Source organism: Abramis brama, assembly GCF_963993115.1.
Source record: "Abramis brama genome assembly, chromosome: 22".
NCBI lineage: Eukaryota > Metazoa > Chordata > Actinopteri > Cypriniformes > Leuciscidae > Abramis > Abramis brama.
Genome location: NC_139984.1, coordinates 17,718,015 through 17,743,787, shown reverse-complemented (window position 1 = coordinate 17,743,787; position 25,773 = coordinate 17,718,015). Strand labels below are relative to the sequence as shown.

At 36.1% G+C, this 25,773-nt stretch overlaps 1 protein-coding gene across 12 annotated transcripts in view; it reads right to left on the bottom strand.

The window, feature by feature from the left end:
• Positions 1 to 25,773, bottom strand: part of arhgef10lb (Rho guanine nucleotide exchange factor (GEF) 10-like b) — a gene marked incomplete at its 5' end in the record, with an annotated part of 45,093 nt that overhangs the window by 5,651 nt on the left and 13,669 nt on the right. For 7 of the 12 annotated variants that reach the window (XM_084098041.1, XM_084098042.1, XM_084098036.1 and 4 more), the window contains 16 exons: positions 78 to 292; positions 1,706 to 1,792; positions 10,096 to 10,217; positions 10,359 to 10,459; positions 11,623 to 11,750; positions 13,357 to 13,472; positions 15,110 to 15,282; positions 17,133 to 17,278; positions 18,607 to 18,777; positions 19,870 to 19,962; positions 20,136 to 20,252; positions 20,914 to 21,093; positions 21,523 to 21,600; positions 21,746 to 21,849; positions 22,135 to 22,243; positions 24,774 to 24,887. In XM_084098041.1, coding sequence (XP_083954167.1) covers positions 78 to 292; positions 1,706 to 1,792; positions 10,096 to 10,217; positions 10,359 to 10,459; positions 11,623 to 11,750; positions 13,357 to 13,472; positions 15,110 to 15,282; positions 17,133 to 17,278; positions 18,607 to 18,777; positions 19,870 to 19,962; positions 20,136 to 20,252; positions 20,914 to 21,093; positions 21,523 to 21,600; positions 21,746 to 21,849; positions 22,135 to 22,243; positions 24,774 to 24,887 — 2,054 coding nt within the window. The remainder of the gene's footprint in view (positions 1 to 77; positions 293 to 1,705; positions 1,793 to 10,095; positions 10,218 to 10,358; positions 10,460 to 11,622; positions 11,751 to 13,356; positions 13,473 to 15,109; positions 15,283 to 17,132; positions 17,279 to 18,606; positions 18,778 to 19,869; positions 19,963 to 20,135; positions 20,253 to 20,913; positions 21,094 to 21,522; positions 21,601 to 21,745; positions 21,850 to 22,134; positions 22,244 to 24,773; positions 24,888 to 25,773) is intronic. The other 5 variants (XR_014604056.1, XR_014604057.1, XM_084098043.1 and 2 more) reach the window with 2 other exon arrangements.

Sequence of the window (25,773 nt, the reverse complement as noted above, 5' to 3'; positions counted from 1 at the left end):
ATTAATTCTTACTTTCTGCATAAAATTAACAAGGTAATGACTCCAGACCGTACAGGTACGTATTCAAAAAGACTCACTTGCCGTCCAATAATCCTACACAGATGGTGTTGCCGATCTTGGAAAGAACTTCAGAGGTCTGTGTCTCTAGTTCTTCATCAGTGATGGGTTCTGGGATATACTCCAGACAAAGCACCGGGGAACCTAGAGAGAAACTCTTGACTGAGCGTGGAGTGGGTCGGTTAAGGGAGAAAATCTCCACCTGCCCATGCGAGTCGTCACCCCCACTAGCCACCTGTGCAGTCGAAGAGACAACAAAAAGAAAACAAACATGAGAAGGAGGACATCCAGTGCCTGAACTCAATGACATGGCCCTCAGAGAGGCTGCAGGCAAAAAAAGATGGAAGAAAAAAAACGTGGAAGCACAACCACGAGATAAATGATTTATAGAATGTCTTTTGATGTGGAATACTTGATGTTTGTTTCTCGAGCTGCCTTTCGAGAAACTTTTAATACTGCTTCCCTTTTCTTTTAAATGTCGATCAACCTATTCTAACAGTGTTTTTTTGAGGAGCTCCTGCTACGATCACATAAAAGTAAAATTCCATGTAGGAGTTGTGATTCATGATTTGAACTGCTTCATGGCCTCGAAACTTTTTAGTGGAAATTATACAAGAGACTTTTCACTGTTTGTCTCCATTTTTATATGACTCCTGCATGTTACACTGTTATGATGAATGAGTCATTGAATCATTCATTCAACTGATTCAACTGACCATTTCATTCAGGAACAAAACAAGTGACTGTGGACCTGTCCCAATACCCACACTTGCGGTCTTTGCACTTGACCACTTTTCTTTGTTCAATTTGACCCAAGTGTTCAAGTGGGCGTGAAGACAGCAAGTGTGCATAGAACTTTTGATTCCCAAATTGGACACACTAATAGCATAGTGATGTAAAAATGCAAGTTTACTTAGACGTTATTTGCACATTAAAATAATCTTCTAATTGTCTGTTCAGTAGTGCCTATTTAACAGACAGTACAAATTAGTAATTAAGTGTAATTAATCTAATAAAGTGATTAAAAGCAGTTGCAAATGTTTTACAAAATACACATACTCATCTCTGTACCAATAATATTTGCCACACTTTACGTTTTACTACCAAATAATATGCAATGTCTAATTCATTTTACTTACACTGTAAAGTGTAATGAGTATTCAGAACAACGGCACTCTACCTTGCGCGATATTTCTAAAATATAACTGAATACTGTGCATTGCAGAGGCAAATTATGCTTAATGTGCAATAGTACATAAAATGCTAAAAGGTTCAAACCCTGCAAGGAAAAGTCCATGTGCTATTTCCATTGTGCCTTTGAGCAAGTATACTGTAGTGTAAGTGAAAAAAAAAAAAAAACATATGCCAAATGACTACTTTAGTTAAGTGTGATAAAACTGGAGGTCTGTGAAATTTGCATATTGTCAGTATGTTTAAATGGGGAGCTTAGGCTGTTCTCTCTTGTACCGTACTGATGACAGCCCTGGTCAGAGGTAGACTATTCAAATGTTTGTGTCAAAGATGAGGTGAGGGACCCCCAGGTGCATCATCTGAGATGTACAGAGATACTGTAGTATGATATTCCAGCACCAGTGGGCAGATTGATTTATAAAGAAGAAAAGATGTCATTGTGCAAAAATGTACCTACCCAGAGGTAGCCCTGAGGCAAGGATGTGCTGGCAGCAGAAAAACCAAGAAGTGCACAGTGGACAGGGTTATATAGGGCAGCCTGCAACTGCAAAAAAAACAAGATAAAGAGATCACTTTTGAAAATCAGCATTAAAACAGTTAAATTGCAATACAAAAAAAAAAAATCATTTAAATTATATATACAGTACCAGTCAAAGGTTTTGGATCCAGTACCAGTCATAAGTTTTGGAGTAAGATTTCTAATGTTTTTAAAAGAAGTCTATTCTGCTCACCAAAGCTGCATTTATTTGATTAAAAATACACACACAAAAAAAACAGTCATATTGTGAAATATTATTACAATTTAAAACAGCTGTTTTATATGCAAATATATTGTAAAGTGTAATTTATTCCTGTGATCAAAGATGCATTTTCAGAATCATTTCTCCAGTCTTCAGTGTCACATGATCCTTCAGAAACCATTTTAATATGATGATTTGATGCTCAAGAAACATTTTCTATTATTATCAATGTTAATAAAAAACTATATTTAAAATTGCATATTGTCATTGCATTAAATTCTCATAATATTTAACAATATTACTGTTTTTTTGTTATTGTATTTTTAATCAAATAAATGCAGCCTTGGTAAGCAGAACAGACTTAATTTAAAAACATTAAAAATCTTACCGAATCAAAACTTTTGACTGGTGTATATATATAATGTTTTTAAACAAAATGTGCATTCAACAGGATATTTTAAAAAAGTCACGACATGAGAATATTCCTTCAAGACAATTCAGTTCACTTAGCGGCCATCTTGGTAACATCCCCAAGCAGCGATATCAGTAATAGACTTGCAAGAACAGCTACATGAATGATGAAAAAACAAAATTTGTCTGGGTTGCTGACAAATCTAATGAGATCAGCAAAATGTTGTGCCGGTCAACAAAAAAGGTAGGATATTATTCTGTTTACCCTCAAAGTAAGCATCTTCAGGCTCGATTTCATGAAGGCAAGCATTAAGAATGGCCTGCTTTTGACAACAGGAATATTTGATAAGTATAAAAATGGCATTCTGTCACTCACAGAACTCAAGCTTGTGCTCAGAGAGATGTCAGCAACCCTGACAAATGTTGTTTTTTCATCATTCATGTAGCTGTTCTTGCAAGCCTATTACTGACATGCTTGGGGATGTCACCAAGATGGCCGCTAAGTGAACTGAATTGTCTTAAAGGAATACTCTCATGTCATGACTTTTTTTTAAATATCCTGATGAATGCACATTTTGTTCAAAAACTTGATCATTAGAGTACTGCAACAGTGGGATCAAAGAAAGACTGTTTTTTGCATGTTCAAAAAGCCAACTCAGAGCCAAAGGATTATCTAAACTCGAGGACAGAATTATTCTTTTTTTTTTTGGATTGAAGGCTTTAAATAGGGCATGATAAATATGATGCACATCTTTTGATTTTCCCCTCAGTTTCAGAAAGTGATATTAAAGGGATTTCAGATTCTTCCAATTCATTTTATTTCATTTTAGGCTACGAAAAGCATGGTTGTTATGTTTTTGTCCATGTTTTGGCAGCTGAGGCGACTCTGATACATGCTGAGTTGCTGCATATCTAAAAGGGCTGGCCAGCACTTGGCTTGAAAAGAGAAGTAAAATAAGTTAATTGACTGCAGTGTGTTTTGGCTCAAATTAGACAGACATAAGGTTATTAAACACCCATTGCCATTCACATATAATTTATGCACAGCTATTATTCCAGGTTTAATCATTAACGGCCCATATGTCTAGTGACAAACCCACACCTGCCAACACTGTGTTAATTAAGAGTACACTGTTTACACAGCAAGACAACACATCAATCAGCACATGTTGTAGTGACTTATAATTATTATTTGATTATAATAGCTCCTTGTAATTACAGCTCATGAGAAGTAAACAACAAAGGTTTTAAGAGTTTGGGTTTTGTTTCATAATGGTACACTCTCAGAAAAAACATTGTTCAAAAGCTGTCATTTGACCCTTTCAAAAGGTTATAATATGTACCATTTAGGTACTGATATGTACACTTTTGGTACCAATATGTATCTTTTTAGGTACTAATATGCACTCTATATGTACAAAGGTGTACCTGTTGAAAGGGTACCACCCCAGTGAAGGCTTTTGTGCCGGTATGTAATGAATGTATTGTCATGTAAATATAATGGCATATCCAATTAAGTGTAACATGACACACAATACAGAAAAATGTAACTAGTTTCTGGGTTGCTATTAAAGTAATACTTTTAAAATAAAAACTGAGTCATTTGGACCACTTACCTGGTACTTTCACAATGCTTTTTGAGGCTTGAAAGCTCTAGTAATTGGTGGTGTTTGTAAGCACCTTTTTTATCAGCTTGAATAGACCATAATTTTTTTTTTTTTTTAGCTTGAAATCATTTTGCACACACTCAAGTCATGTTCTGTTATTGTGTTTCAATCTTTCCATAAGATAAACAGATTTATTACTATAAATTTTATGAAGTTTTCCCTTTTTATTACTTGTAGGGTTTAAAAATATTATTGTAATATTAAGTTAATATGTGAAATTGTCATGTTTAAATAACATTTACCCATGATCAATTACCCATGAGGTTTATTTACTTAATTTTAAGGGAATGGGTTTCCTCACTTTTGTTAAGTTAAGTCAACTGATTACTTTTTACAGTGTTCACTAAAGGACCAGCAAGCAACACAACAACACTAATTGAAATGGGGGACGGGGCAGGTTTTATCTTTAATGTAATGAGAACCCATTACATTGTCATGACACATTAGCCTATATAGCACATTTCCATGCTAAGAGGATGACCTGTTTAGATGAAACAGACCTTATTGTGTTTGAGGAGGATCTTGCGTGGGAATCGCAGGCTGCTGCTGTCCCTCTCCTGCTGTGAGCCTGATGCTCAGCACTCTGATGTGCAAAACTTGCTCTTCCTGGATATGCACAGTGGGAACGGAGCCCCTTTTCATCTTAAGCAATCTACTGGGGCCAAGGCTTTTATTCACATTTTCCCCTCCATGGAAAAAACAGGCAGAATATTTAATATGTACATGAATTAGCCCACTGGAATTATTTATGTAAGGTTCTGTGTCAGGCTTGTCATTTTCCTTTAGAATGTGCTAAAAATGTTGTGCTGCTGCATCTTACTGTAACATTTCAGAAAAACATCCTTTAAAACAGAAGACTCCTAATGACCTGATGACAGATTTTTATTGTCCTCGTTCCAGCTTTCGATCTCAGAGCTCATCGTTACTTTTTTTTTTTTCCGTACTGATAATATGGGGGTGGATAGGTGTTATATGAGAATACAGAGTTTAGACACAGCCACATTTGTCTCATGGGTGTTCATCCTGAACACAGACTAAACTTCACATCACATAAGCAACCACTTGTCTATTCCTGCATCTTCTCTGGAAGCCACAGATCTGCCTCGCTTTTAATCTGCAGTAACGAAGGTATTTTCCCCCACACTCTTTTTACCATCAAACATTTCCCACAAAAAAGTTTTTAGGGCAGGTTTTTTTATAGAGGTAATATTTAAGAACTTCTTCAGATCTATTCTGTCACATCAATTTGTGTTCACAAATATAAACACAGATACTTCCATTTGTATGGTCTCTAGAAGCTTCTCATGTGATGAAGACAAGAAATTCTCTTCAACTTCGCTTTGGACTTTTCTTGGAATTTAAGGATCTCACCCATTATTCAACAATGATTTAATTGGCTTGCTCAAAACTTTTCTTGTCGCGCACTGGGAGAAACCTATGGCTCATGAGCCAATACATAGTTCTTTGACCAAAATCATGTAGCTTTCCAGGTCTCTCACCCTTTACCAAGAAATGATCAATAAAAAAATAGACACATCACTAAAGATCAGCTTTCTGCAGAAAAAGCGAGAAAGCAGCCAGTTACAATTTCTTTGCTGATCAGGATACCGGAGTTGTGTTCAGTGCTGTTCGTGAGTGCCATGACAGCAATCAACACCAACCACGTTTTAATGGTAACCTAGAGCTCCTGCACTCAGATTCAAGCAGCTATTCTTAGCTTGTTTATGGCAACGGTGAAAAGAAAGATTTTTAGAACAGCAGCGAAAAAGTAAAACTGGTGCTATGCTTTTCCAAGAGACATTTCGAAACATTTCACCGGCCACTTTCACTTTTGCCGCAGAGACCTTTTATGTCCTATAAATGTGTCGTATATGTCCGTATAATCCGTGCAGTTAGTTAGTAGTAATAAAGAAACATGGATTCTGGAGAAAGTAAAGAGTGGTATGTGCTTGATATTTATCAAAAATAAATATTAAAAGCGCAATAAGCCACAAAAAAGAACTAAATCCGCTACTGATAGGATGCTTTCTGCTTTCCAGACAAGCAAAGGAGCCTCTGTCTTTGGTTGCGCGCCTAAATGGTCAAATTCACACAGATATATGTAATAATGCCTGCCTTGGTGAGTATTCACGTCGACGTAAGCACTCTGTGTTGTTAACTGACTGACTGACTGACTGACTGGCGTATCCAATTAAAGGACAAATCCAGTGAAAAATGAACCTAGGGGTAATTAACACATGGTTACCGAGTCGATCGTTCCCTGCAATGCGTCTTCATGAAAATCGAATGTATAGAGTTTTAACTTTAAAAACAGATTAGCTCATAACACTAGTATATGGGGCACAGAGTAAGTAAAAGTAAATCGCTAGTTAATACCACTAACAAGGCTCAAAATAGCCTCACACTAACACGGTAGCATAATGAGGGTCCCTACATGCAAACCGAAGCATTGAGAACTTTGTAAGTGTACAGACAGTTTAATAAGAAGATACTTTATAAAGACAGTACATTACTGTCAGGCTATTTTGAGCCTTGTTAGTGGTATTAACTAGCGATTTACTTTTACTTACTCTGTGCCCCATATACTAGTGTTATGAGCTAATCTGTTTTTAAAGATAAAACTCTATACATTCGATTTTCATGAAAACGCATCGCAGGGAACGATCGACTCGGTAACCATGTGTTAATTACCCCTAGGTTAATTTTTCACTGGATTTGTCCTTTAAGTGTAACATGACACAAAATACAGAAAAATGTAACTAGTTTCTGGGTTGCTATTAAAGTAATACTTTGCCAAAAAAATGAAAATTGAGTCATTTGGACCACTTACCTGGTCCTTTCACAATGCTTTTTGAAGCTTGAAAGCTCTAGTAATTGGTGGTGTTTGTAAGCACCTTCTATTTTTTATTTTACTTATTGTTCCTTTTTAGCAGCTTGAATAGACCATAATTACAGTTTTTTGTTGTTGCTTGAAATCATTTTGCACACACTCATGTTCTGCTATTGTGTTTAAACTTTCCATTAGATGAACAAATTTATCCTCAGCTATGGCATTAAAGTATAGCCACAATCAACAGCCATTTCTCCAAGCTCACGTTCACCTCCACTTCTGAGTGCAACGACCACATCTCAACGTCTAATCAAGAACCGATGCAGATTTTTATTTTCCAATAATCTGTACTTTATTGGTACAGATTTACTTTATTGTACAATAATCTCTCAGATGTATGTATGTAGCAATATGAAAGAATAGATCAGTCGCAGACTTAAATGAGAATATTTCATTACTACACTTCCAATCCAAATATTATATTTAGATAAGCGAGTATATTGAATATCATGGAGGCAAAGCAAGGAATCAAATCAACCGCAGAGAGTGCGTGAGCTATGAAGACATTTCTTCTAGGGACTTGTGAGCTACAGTACAGCAACATATTCAAACTCATTTTGGGCAAGGCTGGCACTGGAGTGTAACTTCAAAAAGGATGATGACAGAATGCAGATGAAAGCAGATGCATGTTCCGAAGGTTAAGACGAGTGTTTGTTCAGTACCAAAGAGGGAAGATGTATACACGCTAGCTGAAACGCAAGCTGAATGCAAATGTAATCATAGAGAAAGTGAAGAGTTAGCTTGTGGGAGAAAGTTTGATTTGATCACAGACTAAAATACAAGGGACTATATTTAGTCCTTAATCTAAAACCCTCTGCCAGCAATGAACAATGGGTCCTAAGGCTGCAAACTTATGACTTCAAAGTAGTACACATGCGAGGCAAAAAGAACATCTGCCGTCAGAAGACATAAAAAACATCAGGTGCAGGATCAGGATCAGAATGTGAGGTTTATAAGAACGACACCCAGCCAGAAGACGCATCAGCCACACATCCAGACTTGATAGCGGTATGGAAAGAAATCATTAAAGGATGATTGCATCACTCCTTCAGAATAGTAAAGCATATTCAGCGGCAGCAAATGAGCTGTGAAGAATTTGTTATATTGCTTCCTATGGAACACATTTGCTATGGGACATTAGGGATTTGGGAAGACGTTTGAGCCACACAAAAAAATAATTTCATAGCTGTCAGGTAGACAGAGCTAATGAACCAGAAGCATTTAAGCCCAAACCCATATTTTGTGGACAATGAGAAGACGTGGCCATAAACTATACTGATGAGTGTTGGTAAAATATATTGTACTATATTACATTCGTGCCATTGCAAGTTATCCTTACATTGTTTGTCTACTTTACAAAAAGAAATGTACAGAAATTAATCTTCTTAAAAAGAAGCTTAGCTGGAAATTATTATATAGCTACGTATGTTGGAAATCCAAACATTTATAAACACTTTTTCCTAAAACATGATGGCATCCAGTGTAAAACATTACTGATGGTTTGGAGCTTTCAACACATTCTTACTGATGCTTTTAATAATATCACAAGTCATCCTCATATGTTACAGCTAGATAACAGTATCTTAGAGGCAAATCCAAAACTCAAAATTCAAAAACTATGTTGAATACACTGTAGAAATCAACAAGCCACTCATTGAGAAAGAATATTGAGATACTAACCTCAACACAATGGTAGTTCTATGACCAATCATAACAGTACTATAAAAGCTAATGGGAGAACAGAACCAATAAAGATAATCAAAACTAGACTGGCAGAAGGTCTTGGTTAAAAAATGTGAAGTCACCAACCAGATGTTGTGAAGTTGCACACAGACCTGGAGGTGTAGAAAAGGAATGCTGTATAAAATAAAAGATCAAAGCTCTATGTAAATGTAAGGCAACATGTGTTTGGTTCAGACACCCTGTCTGATTGCAAATACTATGTAAGATTGCCAGTTCTCCATGGTGTGCAGTACTGATATGACTGTGTTGGTCAAGCAGTAAGCAGTCAATTACAGACTTCCGCATGCATACCAATGAATGTCTGAATGTTAATCTGAGTACGCTCTGCCATGTCTTCGATCAAACGCTGACTACCCAAAGGAAATTTTTTACCCCACATACAGGAAAAACATTGCTCATATGGTTGCTCTTTCAGGAGTTTGCAGATAAGGGTCATTTCAATATTAACTCCTATAATGTTGTAGGATAAATAAACAGATACAAACAAGACTATTATTGCAATACAGTACAAGAAGTAGAGTTCTTATTGAAATTTAAGGTCTTTTCCAGAAAAATCTGAGAAGATTTTATAATCTCACTGCTGTCTAAGATAGGGGTTTTCAAACTTGAGAGGGACCCCCTTTCTAAAATAGAAAAACAGCTATACATTTTCATGCGCAAAGACCCATTACTAAGAAAATTGTTTTCTCTGTGAGAGAAGTTATTAAATATTATATCAATATTATGATACATTTGCTTTAAAAAAATGTTTTATGTCATCCCCTCTGTACTAAAATCCAAAGCCAATTATTAAATATGATATGAAATATTTATGTTTTAATCAAGTTGACTGTGTATGTTTCTATCCATTATTACAGTAATATTATTAGATAAACCCAAAGGGAAATTTTTAAATACTATATTAAATTCATTTATATATTTTCTTTATTTATATATTATATATTTTATTTATTCTAAAAACATAAAACATATACCTTATGAATTAAATCTAATATATTATATTAAATATATTTTTATATGACACATATTAATAAATATTATTCCAAAGTATTTTTATTCAACCCATAAATAGTAAAAAAAAACTGTGTTAAATAATGAATAAACAATAAATGCTTAATATCTGCACACCCCCAGCATCCCCTTGAAAACATCTTGTCTAAGAGAAACAGCTGAGATCTCATTTTTTCTTTTCTATAAGTAGAACAGCACAAGTCAGACTTTTCACCACTAACAAAACATGAGGGTGAGTAAAAGATGACAGAACTTAAATTTTTCAAAAAACAACAACATAATGTGACTTCTGTGTGTAGCTGGATAGTTTGTTTCAACTCTGTGTTCTTTACTAAGTATACACAAATGCAAAATCTGTTGGAGTGGTTGGATATCTCTCACTTACCTTCAGATCTTGCACTTTTGGGGCAAACACAGGCACCCGGCAGGCCAGTAATGGGCACCAGAATGGAGGCTTAGTCTTTTCATCATCCTCTACACACACCCATCCAGGCAAGTTCTCTTCTCCTACACATACGGTAATAAGCTTAGCCAGAGGCACAATACTGTCACTGAAACTGAAAGCTAAAAACTGGAACATTTATACAAGAGAATGAACCCATGAAAATGATAAGTGAAAGATTCATGTCAAAAACCTGTTACACTTACTCAGGGCGATTTTAGCCAGATGCAGGCGATTGACCCAGGAGATTTTGCTAATTGGACTGGGCGTACCTAAGACCACGGTGAAACTGACTGGACGGCCAGATCTGTCAAGAGATACACACACACACACACACATGCATGCACAAAACTGTGAAAATCCAAGAGGGATTTAACACAATCAAAATCCAAGTGAAACAAAGCCTCTTTCAGCTCCACGCATGACTAAAATTGTACAGCTGTATTTGTGCCAAGAGTCAAAAGAGTTTGGTTCTGCTAAAAGGGAAAAAGTAAGGCAACAACAAAAGACACAATTCAGCTTAAAGCAGGGGTCTTCAACGGGGGGTCCACAGCGGTACGGCAGGGGGTCCGGCAATTACTGTTTGATATCAGAATAATATGTTTTATGCATTAAACAATATTAAGTTAATTTCACCCAAAGTTTTCATTGTGCTTCCCACGCTATGGTGTTTAATAGTAATGTAATGACTATGCTGCATTTACTTGAATAAAAAAGTAAAAACAGTAATATAGTAAAATATTACTACAATTTAAAATAACTTTTTATTTTATTTTAATGTATTTAAAAATGTAATTTATTCCTGTGATGGCAAAGCTGAATTTTCAGAATCATTACTCCAGTCTTCAGTGTCACATGATCCTTCAGAAATCATTCTAATATTCAGATTTAGTGCACAAGAAACATTTATTACTATTATCAATGTTGAAAACTGGTGCTGCTTAATATTTTTGTGGAATCTGTCCTAAAAAAAGGACTTTTTTTTTTTATGAATAAAATATTCAGAAGAAAGACATTGATTTGAAAGCAACATAAATATAATGCTGGACTATAATAATAATAAAAATGTATAGGCTGTATGTAACAGGAGGTCCCTGCTCTGTCTCATTATCCACCAAGGGGGTCCTTGGCCCATAAAAGACCGAAGTCGAAGACCCCTGCTTTTAAACCCTAATGGTCCATTAGAGCTCATGACCAGAGGTCTTAAAAGCTCTTAGTTCAGCCTTCCAATTAAACTTCCATTTGATCAACAAAAGTCTTTTGGCTGTGTGGAGTGATAGAGTAACTCCAAAGCCTGTCAAAGACAAATCCAAGAAAATGTAAATCCTTCTGGTACAAGTATGATGAAATGGATGAATGCGTTTCAGTTAGAGTAACTGTCTCATCCGCCCACATTTGAAGGGAATTTAATGCACATCTCTATTTTGTGTAACCTGTGCCCACTGGCATCAGTGGGTAGTCGACACTCACTTGTCAGGCTTCCCAGGAACCATCAGCCGTAGACGGCACTTGTTGGCACACTGGATCTCGTCCTCTTTGATGCGGATAAGCCTCTGAAGAGCCATGCACCAGTCCTGTCCCACCGTAGTGTTGAGATTCTGTACACGCACACAGTCACATTTACGGGAGACAGCTGTCAGACTGACTAAGCACCGGTTACCACAATTAGCACCCTGCTTTTGACATTAACAACACAATAAGCGCAGAGAGAGGTTAGAGAACGAAAGAGCCTCACACAGGGACTAGGTATAGGTATTATTATAGCTAGTATAATTAGCTATTCAAATAGCGAGGTCAACAATGCAGTTTCAAAATTCTTAGCAGGCGTGCTTTAAAAGGGATGGATTTACAGAAAAAACTTTGGTAACACTTTACTTAAAGCCTTTATTTATGATGCATTATAAAAGTATTTCGAATGCATTAATTATGCCTTGTAATGCATTGTATGATCTCATGAATAATTGTAACCCCAGTTATAATATATTATAATACATTGATACACCTTTATAAATACAATACATTATAAACAACCAATTTCAGATGTAACAAGGAAGGATTTATGAAATTATTGAATGCATTACAACATACATTATGAATACCTTTATTATGCATTATACCTAAAGGCTATCTCATTGAGGGTGCTAGCAGGCTGAAAGCTGCTAGACTGTGAGCACGGTAAACTCTCTCAGAGAAGTTGCGTCTCTAAAATTCTTCCCTTTGACAGCACCGCCAAGCTTTTGTTACAAATCCACCGTCTTCAACAATACATTTCAAGACAATTACCGTCGGACTTCAAATCGCCTGCTGTGAGCAATGTTTCTGTTAGTATACATAATCCGGTTTTTGTGTGGACTAGATGTGTGCAACAAAAGGTTGCAGATATATTTCACATAGCTGTCAGTAAACTTTGGATATTAGTCTGGGTAGATGTAAATTTAATTATTTTGTTTTTAAATATTTACATTTTCATTCATGAAAACAAGGCTGTGGAAGAGCTTATCTTATACTAACAAAGCTAAAATAGTCCAATTAAACATTTTCAGAAATGATGTTACAAAACAAATGTTTGAAATTTGAAATTTTGAATATAGGAAGGAACATGAAATGAATGACATAATAATACAGTACAAATCTGTAACTATATAAATGACTATGAAATATACATGATATAAGCAATGTTTAAGGCTGATCTCATGCTGCTTTTTCGTGCCTATGCCTCTATTTGAACACCCCTTCAGCAACATTTGGAGGCATCTCTATAAAAAGCCTAAGGGCTTCCTTAAATTGATAGTTCACCCAAAAATGACCCATATACTCGTATGGTAAACAGAAGTTCCGAATAGTACTCATATTTCCACATCTCTTGCCATCTTTTGCATCTCACATCTCTCATCAATCTTTTGCGGAACACAAAAGAATGCATGTTGAGGAACAGTGGAGTCCAAGCAACATTAAAACCCCATTGACTTTCAGTGTAAGGACAAAACAAAACACTTTTCTCAAAATATCTTCTTTTGTGTTCCACAGAATAAATAATGCGCAACATGAAGGTGAGTAAATTAAGACTTTTAAATGAACTGTCCTTTCAAGAACATCTAGTCATTCAGATAACTATGTTTTGCACATCCCTAATAGGAAGGGAATCATCCGCTGACAGTCAGAAATTGATCAGGTGTGCGACAGTGTGATGATTGAGGATTTTACCTGGTACGATCCCTGCAGGGTGCCCACCAACAACGTGACTTCCTCTACCACAGAAAGATCATGCTGTAACTCCTGCAGTTCCTGGAAAAGCCGCGGTGGTCCCAGAAACAGCTTTCCTGAACAAATAACATTTCCATGATAATCAGTAATTATATTCACATTAAAGCTTTTGGGTCTGAAACAATACGCCTCCAGCAGATTCTTGCAGCGGAAAGGCTGCGCTCAACTAACATTGTAATTCTGTGCAGTATTTGTATCAGGCTGAAAGCTCCAACACAGCAGGAAAGAAAAAGTTGAAGTTTCTGATGCAGAAAAAAAAGAAGAAGAAGAAAAAAAAAAGTCACCCAAGGACTTTTGGTTCATGTTATCCGGGAATTAGACCCTCTGTAGTGTCTTCTGACTGTGAGTGTATATTATCCCTGCTGAAGAATATGAGCTGGGTTTAAAATTGAGCTCTGAGGAAACCTTAGGTTTTCTGAACAAGATGAATGTACCAGGAGGAATATGCACTGATATTAGTTCTGGGAGAGTGATTTGTCAAAGGTAAAACAAGCGTAACTGTGGGAAAATTGGAATTTATTGTCAGTGTCAGAGAATAGTCAAAATCGACACAATTTATAAGGAGATTGAATATTAATACTATGTGACAGTGTTTCCTGCTCCACTATAATACCGCAAATACAAACTAGTGTACTCCAATTAATTTCCATTCTTTATAATTCATAAATTATTACATTATTGTACCAGTTCTTTTAATGAAACGCACATAAATCTTTAGGTTTGAATCACTGACTCATACTGAACTGTAAGCCACCATCTTCAGTCTTGTTCAACTCGAACCAAAAAAGCCACAGTGTCAATACTGACTGGTTCTTTATATTACATGTAGGTAAAGATAATATTATTATTATTATTTTATATATTCATTACAAATGATGTAATTGTAATACATAATTTAAGTGTATTTTATTACAATTAAAATATAATTTAATCAATACAAAAACAAAATAATACAAATTAAATCATTAAAATATTAAAACGTACACATAAATACTATAGTTCAAAAATGTATGTTTGATAAAATTTGTTGTTTTTGAAAGAAGTCTCTTATGCTCTCCAAGGCTGCATTTATTTAATCAATTCTGAAATATTAATATAAATTAATTAATTCTGAAATATTACAATTTATATTATATATTATATATTACTATATATAAGTACTATATAATATATTATTACCAATATTATTACCAATATTTACACTTATTATTTATTAAGTTAAAATAACATTTTCCTGTTTTAAATGTAATTTATTCCTGTGATGTAAAAGCTGAATTTTCAGCATCATTACTCCATTACTCTTAAACATGATCTTTCAGAAATCATTCTAAAATGCTGATTTGGTGCACGAAAAACATTTATTATTATTATCAATGTTGAAAACAGTTGTGCTGTGGGAAACCGTGAATCAACAACAACAACATAATTTTAAAAAAAACGATTGGATATTAATTTGAAAAACAGGTATTAAATTTCCTTTAAAAAAGAAAATCTTACTGACTCCAAAATTTTGAATAGTAGTGTATATATACACACATACATATATAAATCTGTAGAAGGACCAATTATGTGTCTGTACAATATAGAAAAAACTGCTATGAACAAGCTTTACTGACTACTTCAAAAAGCCAAGTTCGTTATTTTTCCCATGCTCCTCTAACCACATGAAAGGAGTACACTTAAAAATACCAACCTTGAAAGTTGGTGGAGCTCAGACGCTTGCTTCCACTGTGCTGGTACACGCTGTCTTTACGCTGGGGGGTCTCCTGGCCCACCTCCACCACTTGCACTTGCAGCAGGGGGGCACTCCATTTAACTGCGTATTTTGGACCGATGGGGACTAGGCTGCTGATATCTGGAGGGCCCCTGATTAAACACAAAAGAATTGTTTTAAGATCGCAAAACAAAGTCCAACTCGCAATTACAAACAATGCGTGATCAGAGGACGTCTGAACGATGGTGACGGAGATCCAGGAATTAGACGGGCAATTAGAGCTTTGTGATCAGAAGGATTCCCAGAGAGCCTAACACCCCCTACTGTGATTTCAGGAAATTATTATTCATGTATTCCTCTGTTATGCATGATCTGCACTGAGAACAGCTCGATGAGGTTGAGGAGTGCAGGAGAACTTTGAAGCCAGTGTAAAATCATTCTGATCCGAAGTCTTTGAAAACAGCATGACCCAGTGGTCATTAATGAAAAAACCTGCCAGATGTGAGAATGTTACCTTGGCTCCTCAAAGATGTTATCAATGCCCGTTTCAATGTCTCAGTGTGTCAGTTAAGAGGGAGTTAATAAGAAGATGGCCTTAAAGGGTTAGTTCACCCAAAAATTCTGTCAGTAATTACTCACCCTCATGTTGTTCCAACCCCGTAAGGCTTTCGTTCATCTTCGGAACACAAATTAAGATATTTTTGATGAAATCTGAGAGCTGGCTCACTTCTTCATAGGCTTCTATGTAATCGATATCTGCCATCCCAGAAAAGTTAGTAAAGACATTGTTAAAATAGTCCAAGTGACTACAGTGGCTCAACCTTAAGTTTATCAAGCGACGAGAATACTTTTTGTGCACAAAAACCCCCCCCGACTTTATTCAACTATTCATTTTCTATTATGTGGGCCTCTGAGTGAGTTCACGTAGTGTAACAGCGCAGCGCTTCTGGGTTCTACGTCAGAATGTAGGCTCACTATTGGCCGACGCTGGTCATGTGTGTGATGCGTGTGATGCTGGCCAATAGTGAGCCTACGTTCTGAAGATTTGTGTTCCGAAGATGAACGAAAGTCTTACGGGGTTGGAACAACATGAGGGTGAGTAATTACTGACAGAATTTTCATTTTTGGGTGAACTAACCCTTTAATTCATAAATTATGAGCAAGTAACTGAATTCTACTCATTTATTAATTTATATCTAATTAACCCAGAAATGAAAGATCTGACATAATTTATTCACCCTCATGTAATTCTAAATGTCTTCTGTCAAACGCAAAAGAAGATGCTAGGCAGGATGTTCAAGCTGCTCTTTTCCATTCAATACAAAATTACATAAAAGTACCATAAAAGTAGATCATATGACTCTATATAACATGTCTTCTGAAGCCATACAATAGCTTTTAATTTAAGATTATTATTCATAGAAAATCCTCACTCCCCCCACCAAAGCTCTCAAATCTCATGTGCAATTTAAATATTTGCATATGTACATATTTAATCTGGCACGTTGCAATCGGTTACGAAACACATGAGAACCAAATATGTCAAACCTGATGTGATATGTTTCGACGCGCCAGATTTGAACATGAATGAGATTTGAAAGATGCGTCGTCAGAGAACATTTTTAATGAAAAACAACTTAAATTTGTCTTTTCCTCAACAGCATGCTATCGTACAGCTTCAGATAACTTGGAATAAAGCGTTGTAAGGACTACTTTGCTATGACTATGATACTTTTTGTCATCAATTTTGAAGCTTGATGGCCCTTGGTCACCATGCACTTTGATTATATGAAGAAAAAAAAGCAGAGCTTCATTTTTTATTCCACAGAAGAAATCAAGGTTTGAACAGCATAAAGATGAGTAAATGACAACAGAATTTTCCTTTTTGGGTGAACGATTTCTTTCATTATAATGCAACATAATTAAATGAGCTTAGATCTCTCTCATGAAAGGACAGAGTTGTGATGTCCACATTGCTGGACATGTGAAGAGGAGTACTTACTTTACATTGATGTTTGCACAGACGAGCATATCATTCAGGAGGAAGACTTTGCGCTCCTTAGACTTGAGGACTTGACCCTTCTCACCATAGACGGTCTCAATCAATGTCTCAGACAGAATCAGCTGCTTCTGATCAGAGTTCAGCTGCTGTTTAAAAAAAGAATCATTTTAAAAAGTAAATGAATACATCCACACCATGACAGAACACTTGCATCACCTGTATGTCTGTGCTCTTCAGTTTAGACTCTTGACTTTGAAGTAATGTCTTTTGATTGATCTCCTTCTTCTTAATTCATTCTCGTTTTAACAGCCTTGAATGTAACACTTGCACAGTCTAACAAATCTATAGGTTAGAAAAACTGCTTATTTGCATATGAATGTGAGATATATTTGTGTAATGCATCTGCTGAGGGAAGTGGGAACTCTCTAGTGCCGTGGTTCTCAACCAAGTGCTCCGGGCCCACTTGGGGGCCTCAGCAAACTTCCAAGGGGGCCACAGGATGACTTAAAATAATCTAAATTAATATTTTAAATATGTATATTGTTAGTAATATATTAAATCAGTCTAGCTTAATTAAATGATTAATATTAAAAATTACATAATTAATTAGTTAATTTACCTATGACGGCACTCCCAGTTTAATTTTAAGTGATAATTTTCTAAAAGTTAACTTATTCTGTGATTGAAAACCCCAAGAGGGATGCAAAAGGGGGGGAAAAGTGTAAAAATATAATAAGTTTATAATTTAGCTTTACTCAAAAAGTGGGTCGAAATAAATGTGCAAAAAAATATGTTGTTAACTCAATACAAAGTAATAATTTTATGATAATATATTAATAACTTCTTTTGGCTTCAGAACAACGACAGTATACAAGCCACTTTAATTTTGCAAAGAACATGTTATAAATACAATCCAAATAAATTTGAATTGAAAAGTGTTTCGTTTTTCTGTAATAGTGGGTAGAAAGAAATACATAAAAAATATGGTGTTATGCTGTTAAGCAGAGTATTTCCATATTTTTTTCTTTTGGCTTTAGAACAATGAAAGTCAGTTTAATTTTGCAAAAAACATGTTGTCTTTATAATTTCACACATTGCAGAACATGGGCCTTCCTAAATGAAAAATATAGTTGTCTTTATGATTTAGGAAGGGGCTCCTCCATGCTAGCAGATAGATGACCTCAAAGATAACAGATATGAACTGAAAGCCACAAAACTCCTTTGATATCATAGGGTCTTTATTAGCGGCCACTAAAATCACTTTCATGGACAACTCCCCATCCTGACAAGAAACAATCTTTGTCAAAGTTATTTCTAGAAAGAGGAAATGTGGAAATAGCAGTCCAATCACACTGACAGCTCATGTCCTTCCACACTGCCTGCCAAATTATCTTGTAAAGCCAAGTCATTGTGTTTTTGGGTTGGTAAAACTTTGAAGTGTCCCATGTGTGTTTGTAGTGCGGTGGTCTCTAACCTTACTAAGGTTACGGTCACCGATGCTACGAGCAAGTTGTTGGATCTCTGCGAGCTGCTCGGCCAGCCGTTTCTGCTCGTTCAGCTTCTCGGCGAGAGTCTCAAGCTCAGTGAGGGCCAGCTGCAACGGCAGCCTGTCCTGATGCCCCACAGGGGTGTTTTTCAGCATGTCCTGTGGACCACACACAGATATGTCAGCATATATTCAGTCATTACTACCTAATCTGTCATTCAGCCAACGCTTCAGTCCCCTGCAAGCAAAAGATGTTTCTCAAGGGGAACAAGATCCACGTGATGTGGGAAATAAACCTACAAAAATTCCGTTAATCCAGTATAGACTTTTACTTTACTCAGTTCTCAATTTACATGCAATAGTGCACATTAAAAGGAACATGAAATGAAAACTGACCACATTTACTATAAAATCAAGTCCCACCCTCACTGGAAATATGTCAGATTACGGATATAAAATGGACTGTTAATGTGATTTTATGGCAAACTCTCTGTGATTTCTCCAGTTTAGACATTTCAGCACATTTTCAACTGTACACCCATATAACACCCCTCATATGAACTCAAATGTCCCTGAAAAACAGCCTGCGGTAACAGCCTCATCACCCCAGAGGCTACATGCAAATGAAGTCATTGCATATAAGAATGATCTAATGACAAAAACATAATCTTATACATGTAATCAGAACATACAAGAGGGATTTCACCAGCGTTTAGGTTTACATATTTGAGCATTAGCTGTGCAGTATCAGATCATGGTTTTGATAGTAAGCACATGTTATGTGTAAATTTAATGTGCTTTACTAGCAATCTGTCTTTCACTTCCCCATACAGAAAAGCCTGAGGAAATTCCACCATCATAAAATACTCTCTAAATAGTTCAACGTATTAGGGTCATTAACTGTGTCTGTCTATGTGTGTGTGTGTGTGTACCTGTTTTTCTATCCTGGTGGGGACTTCAACCTGAATGCACACAAACTCATGGGGACTCGTGTCACAGTGGGGACCTAAATTGAGGTCCCCATGGGTAAACAAGCTTATAAATCATACAGAATGAGTTTTTTTGGAAATGTAAAAATGCAGAAAGTTGTGTGTGATGGGTAGGTTTAGGGGTAGGGTTAGTGTAAGGAGATAGAATATACAGTTTGTACAGTATAAAAACCATTAAGTCTATGGAGAGTCCCCACAAAGATAGTAAACCAGTGTGTGTGTGTGTGTGTGTGTGTGTGTGTGTGTGTGTCAGAGCACTAACCTGCAGGAGGAGTATGAACTGAGGAAAGCGTTGGATTGGTTTGACCATCAGGCCATAGAGTGTGATTCTGTCTGTACTGGCAGCTTGCTTCTTCTACAACCCAGAACAACACAAAATGTTATAATGTCTATAACAATGTTATAATGTCTAAAATCACTTGAAACCTAATCCTAAATATGAATAATAGTAATGCTGCATTAGCAAGCAGCACATATTAAGCACTGAGGAGGAACGATAAACACTTAGGGGCAGGTTGAGGAGTTTACCTTGAGGAACTCCAGGAATGCTGGCTTGGACATACAAGCTTTCTTGATCAGAGCCATAGCATTGGTGAAGTTGTTGACATAGTCACTGTACACATCTAGCACCATTGACTTGGAAAACTGGAATGAAGACAATGATAAACTCAGTGGCGGACATAACAATCCACATTTCAGACATAATATCTGTGTACTAATGATCTGTGACCGTACAATGTGCACTGAGCTTGCATTTCTATTGTCAATAGTTATGAAGGGACTATTTGCATGATTGTTTTAAATTTTACTGATCCAACGGTCTTAAAAATAATGTGCTCAGCTGCAGGGCAGAGCCTGGGTGATGCAGAGGAAACTTGCACACTTAAAATAGAACTGCTGACTAAAGGATGTTCTGTTTTTCCATCTACAAAGATCCCTCATCACAGAGACCAACAGAAAACGAGTCAATTTAGGGTCTAAATACAGACCATTACACATTAATACACATATTTACTTTAATAAGCGGATATGACAATGCTTATTCATGCAAAAACCTTTTTCTTAAAATGTGGAGTGGAATACAAAAGGGCATTTTTGTGGCCATACAAATCCGCTGGATCAATGCTATGCAATTGTGCATAAGTGTGTCTTTTAAATCGAAAACAAGTATGACAAAATGAGAGTTCAAGCAGAGAAATCCTAAACTTTTTGTAACCAGAGCAAAAAAAAAATCTATGAACAAACAATCAGAAGCTGTGAAAAACACCACAAATTGAATGTTTTAGTAGAACAACAGGAGACATACTGAAGCAACAAAGAGATCTCCGATTTTCTCAGTGTTATCCCATTCTGCTACACGGGAGGCCAGAGCAATCTGAAACATGGAGTGACACTGCAGGATCTCCTTCAGCCTGTAAAAAATGGGCTGGATCTTCTTCAAGCTCAGGATCCGGGGCTCCGCCTCCATCAAAGGCTTCTTATATTCCTAAAATATAATTCAGGCGGTAGGTATGAGTCTCTTTTACATTCAGATTGTGATGTATCTATTAATTTAATAAAAACAAATGACATCTATTTTTGTCCATTTACAATAATACAATATACATTTTGTTTTTGTCTTCAACCTACTGAAAAAAAAAGCTTAAATCACCCTGCCCAAGTTAGTTAGGATGGTCAGTTTTGATGGTTTTAGAGGGGTTTTAGGCACCTTCCGCTGGACAGGCTTGGAGACCAGCTGGCTAACCAGCTTAAACTGTTTAAGACCAGCAAACCACCTTAGGCAGTTTTAAGCTTTTTTAACACAGTATTATTTTCCCCTTTGAGCTATATTCCTATTTTTGCCATCCTTTCCACTTCATAGAGAAAATTAAGGAATATTATTATTCAGATGTGATGTCAGGATTGTGTCACTGACCAGCAGGATCCTCTTGAGTGAGTCTAAGTAGCTTCTTTCACTCTGGAGGATAGAGCCAAGAATATGACGTCTGACAATCTGTACATACAAAAACAAAATGCAAAATGCTCATTTCAATTATATTAGGCTAAGTGACAGCACACCAGCAGCTTCTAGCAGGGCTAGAATGATACTGACAGGAATGCAGACAGATTCACACACAAGTACAAACATAAACACGCACCTGTTGGCCACTGAGTCCTTCTGGCATTGGAGAAAGTTGAGGTGGTGGATGTTTGAGTTCAGATACAGTCACATCCAGATATCCAGAATCATCCTCTGTGTCATCTGCACATTGACACAGTACAGCACAGTTAAACTCCTCATTTACACTGTCATTACTGACTATTCCAATTTCTGCCATATTGGCTCACTCCTCCCTCTAATGTACACACTATTCTGTAGCTCTGTGATAATATATGCCAACTGTTATCTCAGAATAATTCAAGCATTCAAAACATTCAAAGAGGTATCTAGTTTCTAGTATTGTTTCTGTACTGAATCCTTCCAGGTGTCAGAATAAACACCAGAAATGAACAAGAGGAAATGAGAGTCAAAAAGTCTGAGTCAAACCTGTGCAGTCTTTTTTACTCAGGAAGGACACTTTGCGCATCATGGCTATTTTGGTCTTTTCCAGTCCATCTTTCGTGCCATTCCTAGCTGCTTTCATTAGCTGTTGAACCTATGGGAGGAAACAGAGCGATAGGCAGACCGCAAAAGATGACAGCGAGGAACAAAATGAATCAGCAGAACTAAAAGAGAGGAGATAAATTCCTGTGTGGATCAGCGTGTTTAGCAGCAGGGCAAACCCTCAAGGTCCCTCTCTACTCAGTTGCAACAGGGTAGTTGATGTGACGTGGCTTTTTCACCGTCACAGAAGATAAAAAATAATTTATTTCACATTTTCATCATTTAGAATACTGTAAATGGTTAAACATTTCCTTGTTTTACATGAATTTGTTGTTTTAATACCCGAGTTTTTTTTTTTTTTTTTTTACAACTTTGAGCCAAATCTCAAAATCGTCCTATGGTGTGACGGTAGACAAAATTATTTCATAAATATTAACTTTTATAAATAAATAAAATAATGTTTAAAAATCTTAATGAACACTCCTGGCATAATTGTGCAAGTGTCTATTTCACTAAGTGGCCATCACTTTTCCTATAAACACATTTCTAAAAGTGTAGGAATTTCATAAAGTTTGTCACAGAAAAAAATGGCCTTTGGTGTTGTGCAATAACCTGATATTAAGTCGGGCAATGTCATGGACAACTACATTTAGTTGAAAGACCCCATTCAAGGTCATGTGACTGAAGACCCCTATGAAGCCCATGAGCAGTGCACATGGTAAGTATTTCTCTCAGAATTGTTCAAATATTTAACTATGTTTTCAGACCACTGAAGTTGTTAAGTTTTTTTGTCCTTTGGTGTGACACCCCTAAATTTCATTTTTTAATTCAAATTTGTATTTTTAACAGCAGGACTATGTAATATTATGCAAATGTATCATGCCAATTGCTAATGACAGTTCAGCTAGTATTAGCATGGTTATTAACTGCCACAAAAGCTCAAATGTTTTGATGTGACACTTTGGCCTGTCACACCATAGGACACAGATGTCACACAATAGGACAAGACCTCCTTAAGAAGCTATTAAAACAAATAGATAAAGTTTCAACAAAAAACAAATGTCCTCCTTTATAATTGTTACAATAAACACTATATATTCTGACTCTTTTTATGCAATGACTATCTTTGTCCTTTGGTGTGACGTTTTGTCCTATGGTATGACAAACATAAAACAACAGAAAAATATACTTATTTTAAAATATCTTTTAAAAAAAGAGTCAAGTTTGGCATTAGGGGAGTTACAATAATATCTCCTCTTAGATAGGTACAATTTCAAACAGTTTTGTAAGGTTGGCGAAAAAGTTTTATTGACATTGATGGTGAAAATGGTTCTAATTAGTACTTCCATGTAAAATAAATATCACTTTAAGAAAATAATGTTTAATAATGTGAACAATTCTGTCTCAAGTATTTTTTATGTTATTTAATATAATGTCTTAGTACTTTTTAAATGTCACACCATAGGACACATTTACAGTACTGTTGAGTGAAAACGTGAAAAAAATATGTGAAGTCATTTACAAAATGAGTGACCACTACTATTTTCTGAAACTGCAGTTTTCATACTCCATAAATATATGTATTTTTTCTTAAAAAGTTATGTTTTCCAAAAAAAGTACTTTTTCTTGGCCATTTGTCAACTACCCAACACTCAGTTTCATTTTCATTGTGCAGAAAAAAAATATGATGGACTACTTCATACCTACAAGGCGTACAAGCTGTGTGAATTTTGGTGAATACTGTCTAAATTACAGATGCAACTAAATGTACATTATCTAGATTTAGTCTAATGTGAAATATAAAACTGATCCTAAAAAACTGGGACAAAATGTGCTGCAGAGCTTCTTTTTTTTTTCAGCTATATTTCTGCTTCTTCCTTCTCTACGATGTTTTTCCTTGACAGTCATTCAATATGCATCAAAACCCCCCATATATATATATATAAATATAAACCGTTCTGTTTTGGTTTCGTTTTCATTCTGTTCCCTGTTCTGCTTTGCCTGAGTTCTGTTTGCTAGTTAGTTTCTATGGATTGGATTACGTTCAACTGTTGTCCCTTCAAAAGTTTTTTTTATGTTTTATTAAATGTTTTAAGAAGTCTTTGCTCAACAAGGCTGTATTTATACGACCAAAAATACAGTAAAACTATACTGAGATAATACGGTAAAATATTATTCCAATTTCAAATGACTGCATTTATTTGAAAAAGAAATATTTTGTAATATTATAAATGTCTTCGCTGTCAACTTTGATAATTTAAATGCATCTTTGCTAAATAAAAGTATTAATTTCTAAGAAAAAGCAAAAACAATACAGTAGATTTACAATACAAAATATTACAATTTATATTTTGAATATTGCACATGTATTATATGCGAGAGCCGTTTTGCTTCGTCTGATGTTTCTAGCTACTAACAGAACAAACATAAAATAATGGAAATTCTATAAAAATCCCAAACTATTTCTTTACAGAGTTGACACATCATGGTTATTACAGAAACTCAGTCATTCATAAGTTGACATTTTGTCCCATGTCTCAAGAATCAGTGATAACCACATATTTACCACTGTATAAATGTACCTTAATGTCATAGTTTTGTTTGAGTTGGCCAACATCTCGAGCCCCTAACCGCATGGCTAGCTCACGCCTGGTCTGGACACAGCGTTGCTTCAGACGCCGTACATCGGGGGAAATCTATATCCATTACCACAAAGCCATGTCCACGAGCAGTAAGGGGTGGGGTTGAATTGTATCAGTGAATAGAGAAAGGTGGCAGATAAAGAGAAGAGGAGGAGGAAAATAATGAGATTGAGGGGAGTGACAAACACAGGCAGACATTGATAACATCAAGGCCAACAAGAGAGGGAACTTAAAGACAGACATAACAGAGTAAAAAAGACAGCAAGACCAGAGATTTAGCCTCAGATAGTGTCTGTCTCAGTTTACGTTACTAAATCTTCACAAGTAAACAGCTCTGCTACTCACAAATTAGTCCTTAAACAGATGTAGTCAAATTCAGACTGCATAAGGCCCAGTCTGAACTCTCTGGTTAGTCTAGTTAAGGCTTTCTGTACCTGTTTTCATGCATGATGTACAACATCTGAGGATTAAGACCTGATCTTCTCTGCATGCATCAAAAGACATTAACTAAGAAAAGGAACAGGGTAAACCCGGCAAGGAAGGAGAACTGAAAGAACCAGGCGTCAAAAAAATCTTTCCTCTTTCCCTTTTTAAAGCTGAAGTGTGTAATTTCTGCTCTACTTGCATCACCAAACAGAATCAACATTAAAAATGACTGTTTTTAAACTGGATTCAAGAACACGCCCCAATCTGCCACTGGTCAGACAAAACAATAGCCCAAAACACACACCATTGGCTGAGCTACACAGAATGCTATATTTTAAAGTGATATGGAGGAGATTAGGAGGAGAAACGGTTAGACAGACTCGGCATTAGAAACAGCACTGACGAGTCGAAGAGATAACACCGGTGCCATGCAAAATTTACTTCAAAACGACACATCTACACAAACTACACTTTTCAAACTACACATCCCTCAGCATGATTATGATCACTGTTT